The sequence below is a fragment of the Haplochromis burtoni genome, unplaced genomic scaffold (assembly GCF_018398535.1).
Source record: "Haplochromis burtoni strain Fernald_Lab_line unplaced genomic scaffold, NCSU_Asbu1 Contig_450, whole genome shotgun sequence".
NCBI lineage: Eukaryota > Metazoa > Chordata > Actinopteri > Cichliformes > Cichlidae > Haplochromis > Haplochromis burtoni.
The window spans coordinates 204,986-212,726 of record NW_024582811.1 but is presented as its reverse complement, the minus strand read 5'-3'; the positions used below and the strand labels follow the sequence as shown (position 1 = coordinate 212,726).

General features: G+C 40.6%; 1 protein-coding gene across 1 annotated transcript in view; it reads right to left on the bottom strand.

Annotated features, from left to right (window-relative positions):
- The window catches only part of adamts17 (ADAM metallopeptidase with thrombospondin type 1 motif, 17), a gene marked incomplete in the record, with an annotated part of 108,412 nt that overhangs the window by 76,513 nt on the left and 24,158 nt on the right, over positions 1 to 7,741 (bottom strand). Inside the window, 1 exon segment of the mRNA XM_005945713.3 lies at positions 2,140 to 2,297. Within this exon segment, the coding sequence (XP_005945775.2) occupies positions 2,140 to 2,297 (158 nt within the window).

The following is a 7,741-nucleotide window of genomic DNA, read 5'->3' as shown; positions in this document are numbered from 1 at the left end:
CACATTCTGTCTCTCACAGTTGAAGTGTACCTCTGGTGCAAATTACTGACCTCTGTCATCATTTTGAGTGGGGGAACTTGCACAATCGGTGGCTGACTAAATACTTTTTTGCCCCACTGTAAATGACAATCAACAATACAAATCTAACATTTATTGCACATACAGACATCAGGAGATAACCTCAAGGATGAGAACTTTTCTGTACGTGTGATTGTCTTCATAAGAAGTTTGTGAGTTCCCAAGGAAAGGTAATACATCATGAGCATAAAGGCTTACTTTATGGTCTGTATTTTCAGTTTTAACTTGACATTTTGTCGAATTGGTGTTGCTAGTGGCTCAATGAAAATGACAAAAGTGAAACTGGACAGGCCTCGTCTGGCGCCTCTTTGTAGCTGGAAGCTTTGGGAAGTAGGATGGTTAGTTATAGCACAAGCATTTGTGAAGCCTTATAGTGTTTTGATCCAATCGATGTAAGTAAGGTTCCCAGTCGAATCCTTAATAGAGTAAATCTTTTTTTTTCTTTATTTAGCTTTGACTGGTTAACAAACATTTTCCAGATTTATTACCATGTCCAAAGTTCTCCAAATGCAACCTGGTGTATTAAGTCTTCCGTTCTTAATGGGTGGTGTGACTGTTTCTTGTGTTAGAGAGGCAGACGCTGGCACCACTGATATTGATCAAATGAATAAGAGTGTCTGTGATATCCTTCATAATGGAGCTGCTAACTTAAAAACGGTCTAAGCGAGAATGTGCATGGTTTACTGGTGAAAGGAAGGTGTAATCAGACATGAGTGTGTCTACGTTGTATGGTTGTATGTGTCTGTGCTGTATATTTATGTAGTTAACTGCAGCACTGTGGACAAAGCAAACATGACGGCTGTGTAAATGAACTGCTTATTCATCAATGTTACGACTCTAGAAGATTATTTTGTTGCTTGTATACTAAGATGTGGCTTTCTTTCTCCTGTGCCAACATTATGCTTGACCCTGTTGATCGGAGAAGTGCAAGTATATGGGATCTCTTTTAATGAAGCGATATCCTGCTTCCTGCCTCTGGGCAGTTACGTTCTGACAGGCACTAGGGTAATAAAGATTTAGGGGGGACCCTATATAAGTAGAGCCCGGTTCCTTTGTTCAGTTGAATTCTTCACTACAACGCCAAAGTGCCTTGTGCTGACTGAACTCCTTCTTGCAAGAATAAAACCTACTCTTTAATGCACTCAATTTCCACAACAACTTGGTATCAGAAGTGACACCTACACTGATACAGACAACAATTAAACATTTAGAGCAGAAGGATTCTGCTCTAAATGTAAAATACTCACACGAAGCTTTTCTCACTTATACTTTGATTATTACCGGCAAAGATATTGAATGTAGGATAGATTCTGGTGCCACGCACTCATCATCAGAGCAGCTGACATTCCTGAGCAACCTGCTCTGAAAGGCCATTTCATGTGTTCTGTGCAGAGATTGATGTCTTATTTTACACCTCATGGCATTAAGGGTTATAAAAACAGAAAACATTGTCACATCTCAAACTTCGACATGATTGAGGACCAGTATATATATGAATGGCTGCCGGTAATCACACTCTTTGTGCAGCTGTTCTTCAGAAGGCACATAAGCATGTCTCAGCATCTCTCACAGAAGTTGATTTTATGCTACCAACAAACTTGAATTGTATTGCATCTCTGCAGGTCCTGACATAAGATTTGAAACCCAGTGGTTAAAAGTGTTTAATTATGTCATCACTGCTGACTGCATGTACTGGCAAGACAGCACGTGCTTCTTCACCGTCTGTCTCACCCCACCTCAGTGGGAGTTATTCAGTATTTATCATTCTGCACCTCACACATCTCTGAGCAAACAAACATAAATGCTGCCAAGACATTGGTGTATTTGCCTATAAGTATCAGGCAGCACATGATTGGAACCTAATAGAACAAGACAGAGTTTTCTATTCACCATCTTCTATGGCACTGGTCTGGCCTGGGGAGTGGGGGAACTGCGGAGTCACATTTATATAATGCTCAGGTTTTTGCTCTGACGGGGAACAACAATCAGACTCAATAACATGGCAGCTCTCTTCCTCACAGTGAAGTTCTAAGAAGCTTTAAAACAGTTCATGCTGCATACCTGGTGACCAATACAGCACTGTCCACTGGAGGGATATCATCTCTTCCACCGGGAACATGGTTGGTACCAAGGTACCAAGGCCCACCAAATTCTTGATGCTGCCAGTGACAGAAGCTCTCCAGAGATCTTTCTCCATGATGGCCCACCTTTAGCTTTTCCTGGAGAACAAAGACACTAAATTAATTTAATTCTGATAATAATGAAAAAAAAAAATTGGGACTTATGCACAATGAACATTATGTCATTAGGCTAGTTGGTTTGACACAACAAAATGGCTGAAGGCAAAGCCAATAGGTGCTTTGATAACCTACTCAAAAACCCAATGGCCAGTGAGGAGGACAGAACAGCATGTGAGTCCGTCTGCTGTAAGGAAGCTTCCTTGGATCACTTGTTTGGGGATCTTCCCTGCATAACCATGATGTTTTAGAAGGGACACACATCTTCCAAAAAGTTCAATTTTTATCTTATCAGTCCACAGAGTATTTCCAAAAAAGTTTAGGGGATCGTCAAGATGTTTTCCGGCAAAATTGAGACAAGCCTTTATGTTCCTTTTTCATTTTAGAACTCCATTGTTGCTCAGTCTCTTTCTTATGATGGAGTCATAAACACTAACCTTAACTGAGGCAAGTGAGGCCTGCAGTTCTTTGGATATTGTTCTGGGGTCTTTTGTAGCCTCTTGGATAAGTCACCGCTGCACTACTCTGGTAATTTTGCTCTGCCAGCCACTCCTGAGAAGGTTCATCACTGTTCTGTGTTTTGACTTTATAGCCTTTCCCAGACTAAGAGATCTCAATTACTTTGTTTCTCATTCGCTGCTGAATTTCATTGGATCTGCAGATTGTCTAATGATGCTTTGTTTAGGCAGGTGAATGATGAATGGTAAATTGCCTGTATTTGTATAGCGCTTTACAGTACAGTAATCCAATCTTGAAGAAACAAAAGCATGAATAACAGTTTCCAAGTCTGTTTGTGGGATAATATTACTTAGCTTAACAATATTTTGTAACTAATATAAACATGAATTAACCAGAGTATGAACATGAACATCTGAGGGAAAACCAGACTCAAAATTTGCCCCGATGTTTCTGATGGAAGACTTGGCATAAGAGGCTAACGGACCAAGAGTTTCCATTATTGAAGTTGTATGCTCTTCTGGAGCACAATCAGGAATTTCAGCTTTTCCTGATTAAGTTGAAGAAAAGTTTTATCCATCCAGACTTTTACAAACCCTAAGCACTTGTGTAAGACATGCAGATTCAATACCTCATTAGGCTTAAAATGGATGTATAAATGAATATCATCTGTGTAGCAGGTATATGAGACCTCTTTAAAAGTACTCAAAATGTGCTGAAGAGGGATCATGTAAACCAGAAATAGTAAGGTCCCCAAAAAAGAACCCTGAGGTACACCAAAATTAAGATGGCTTAAGGAAGACCTATAATTGGAAGCAGCCACACAAAGAGAACAATCAGAAAGATATGAAGTAAACAGTTGTAAGGCAGATCCTGATACACTGGCCCAATACCTCAACCTGTCAAGCGAGATCTGGTGATCACTGTATCACCAGATCTCGCTTGGTTGATACAGTGGTTGAGAACAGAACAATTTCCTGTGTCACTTTGCACCAAAACATCATTAGACACTCTGACAAGAGCTCTCTCCTTTGAATGTCCTTTACAGAACTCAGATTGAAATTTATCAAGAATGCTGTATTTATATAAAGCAGCAGTTAGCTTAGCTTATCAATAATCTTGGTAAGAAATGGTAATTTAGAGATTGGTCTATAGCTGACCAATAGAAGGGTCAAGTTTGGGCTTTTTTTTAGTATAGGATGAATAACAGCATTCTTGAAGTAAACCGGACTTAATCAGAGGCCAGAGAGGGATTAGCTATGTGCGTACAAGAACAGATGGACCGAAAAACATCTTTAAACAGGGATCCAGGTAAAATGTCTAAACAACAAGAAGAGGCTCCACAGCATATGGTCATAGTGAATTCTGTCTCTAGCTTACTAACATAAACCAATGTAAAACAGCAAACCAACCAACCTCATGACATAACATTCTGTAATGACAGAAGACGGCGCTAAACATGTTTTTTAAACTTAAATTTTAAGCACTTATTTCTTACCATTCATACCAAAACCAAGATGGCGCCGCGGATGGTCGCCCTGGTGCTTCAGTGCGTTACTTTTGTTTTGTTTTTGTGCATTTCTTCTGTGTCTGGGCACTCCTCTGGATATTCGTACACCAGAGAAGAGCTCCTTAACTACAGGACTACAACGCCTGTGGATTTATTTCCAATATTTGTCGCATCTGCGGCAGATTTACTGCTGACCCTGACCAGGAAAGCGAGACGCCGAAAGAGAGGGAAGCGAGCCGGCGCACTCGTGCGTTTGAGGAGACGCGGACTGCGAACCGCTCTTCCTGGGATCTTCCTTTCTAATGTACGATCACTCAGGAATACGTATATGTAATACGTACGTAATATGTATCAGAGAAACTCAGGAGAGTTTTCTCCAAGCACGACATCCCGGTGCATTTCAGACCCAGCAACACGCTCAGACAGAAACTGGTTCACCCGAAAGACAAACCTCCAAAACACAAACTTAACAATGTGGTGTTTGCTGTACAGTGCAGCGAGGAATGCCCAGACCTCTACATTGGAGAGACCAAACAGCCACTTCACAAGCGCATGGCACAACACAGAAGAGCCACCTCCACAGGACGAGACTCAGCAGTCCATCTGCATCTAAAGGTCAAAGGACACTCTTTCGAGGATGCCAATGTTCACATTTTGGACAGAGAGGACAGATGGTTTGAAAGAGGAGTGAAAGAAGCATCTATGTCCACTGTGAGCGACCATCTTTGAACAGAGGCGGGGTTTACGACACCAACTCTCTGCCATCTATAATCCAGTTTTGAGATCCTCCCCAGACGCCTTAACGCCCACTCACATCCTGGGCCATCTGACCTCAGGAATTCGCATGATAAGGTGGGGCCAGGTTTCACAATGAACTCACCCGAAACCCTGGCTGATTGGGACCCACACCCAGTTTCACACCTTGGCTCAGGCGATTAGAGGATCATCAGGGGTCCTTTTGTCCCTCTGTGGGGGGAAACTCCCACTAGGTTTATATCTGGGAGTCCCCACCATTTGACCTTAGAACTGAAGAAGCTTCTCGGATGAGAGGTGAAACGTCTTCAAGCAACTTAAAGAAGTCCAGACGCTTTTCTTTGCAAGCTCCTTTGACTTTTATAAATGTAGTGTTTCATTTTCACTTTAACTTTAAGCACTTACTTTTTAAGGTTTTTAAGAACATGCTTAGCACCATCTTATGCCAGTACACGATGTGATGTCACTGGGTTGGGTGGTTGATTGATTGGGTTCAACTGACAAACATTAGTTCATATTAGTTAACTAACAAAAGCACCAACAACTCAGGGGAAAAATAAGGACACTAAAACTAAAAAAGCAGTCTAAGGAGGTCACGTTTCCACTGCTCCTGGCTGCAACAATGAGTTTTATGTTAAGAAACCAATGATTTCAGTCTGTCTCTTTAGCAGTAAGTGCTTCTTTGATGTTTGACTACCTACACAGACACAGGGAAATCCACCTGTTAGCTGTAATATTTAGGTTTGTAAAGCACTTTATAAATGAGCACTGTGTGGACGAGAGCCTGTTTGAATCAGGTGGTTCGTGGGACCGACAAGCTGGAGACTCTGGTCTGGTCGCGTGTACTGAGCTGATGCCATAAGCAGTATTTTATGCAATACAATAATCTTAAACACAACAACATAACAGCTTACTACATGCAAATCACACCACAAACATAACTATGTTTCTTACTGAAGCAGGATTGGGAAAGAAAAGAGGTTGATGTATGCGATGAAAAAAGCAAAACAAAAAACAGACTCAGAGGAAAAGATGCCACGACTGTTTTAAAGACCTTTTTTACCCCTCAAGTCATGTCCCTGAATGGATTACTTCATATTAGAAGAGTGCTTTACAAACCTGAGCATTACAGCTAACAGGTAGATTTTTTCATTTCAATGTAACTAGTGTTAAAACTATGCTTCAATAACAGCAATCCTGCCTACCTTTTCATTAGGCCCATTTTCTTTCACGAGCAACCAGCTAGGCTCGGTTCAGAATATCTGGCGAGGCTCAAATCAACATCGCTCCGATTCTGCTCGCCAATGGTGATCTTCTCCTCAACTCAATCAAGCCCCATGTTGGGCGCAGAATTGTCTGTTTTTTTATGAGAGAGAAAACAAATATGCTCAAATTACAAGTTTTCCCAATTTATTATCAAACGGATTTCAGATTACTTTTACATGCCGCCATGGACCTCCATCTCTCTGGCTCAGAGACAAAAGGCTGGTACACCTAGGCAGACAAAATAATTTCCCTCAGGATAAATAAAGTTCTTATCTTATCTAATCTGTATGTATGTTAAAACGATTGGTCAAAAGTTGGAGGAAAGCCTTTAGACCTCATGTACGGCTCACGTTTCAACTTCTACACATTTCTGGACATCTCCTTTTATAGAGATGAAACTTTTGCATGCAACAATGCCATCACCATGGCAACTGTCCTCTGGTCAGGCCTGTAGAAGGTGGGAGGAATGCATTCCCAAACACCAGAATTTATGGCCCTGTTTTCTTGTATGTATCACAACCCTCACCCACATACCTGACAGGGGGTCATAGTAACAGTCTGCATTCAAAACTACCTGATATTACATACATTTGTGCAGTAAAGGATAAACCATATGTGTGATGCAAATTATGAGGTATATAGCCTTAAAGATAAAAATAAATTCTAACACTAGCCAAACAACGGAAGACCCACTTGGACAGAACTGAAAGTGGACGGCATATTCTTCATTTGTTAACATAAAACTCGTTGTTGCAGCCAGGGGGAATACCAAAGTGACCCCCAAAACCGAATTATAGTTTTAGTCTCTTTATATTCCATTTAGTTTTGGCTTTTGTTATTAATTAGCTTACATAAACTAATGTACGTCTATTAGCAGCAAACAACCAACCAACACACCCGCTGGACTACAGTATGTGTGCTTTTTTGTTAGTCCTTTATTTATCCAGGTAAAAATCTCATTGAGATTAAAAATCTCATTTCCAAGAGAGACCTGGCATCATGGCAAGAAAAGCTACATACCACATAAGTACATAACATTTAAAACAAATACAATATCCCATACCAACATGTGTAAAACAAATAATTTTGCTGCCATTTGTTGTCTTTGTGCGAACTGGAATCAAAGATAGTGAGTTACACTATATGTAATCATTGAATTGTATACATAGTACACCACATTTTAAGAAAACAGGCATATAAAAGTGAAAGAAATGTCATCATAAAGCAATTTTAACACACTGAAAGGATGCACACAAGGCACACCTTGAGAATAAATCTTTGCATAGATGAAATTTAGAAAAAAGCCTGTAAAGTTTGGGCAGATTGTTTTGAAAGAGAAAAAGGGGATTTTTTAATTTCTTTTTTCACACACACACACACACACACACACACACACACACACACACACACACACACACACACACACACACACACACACACA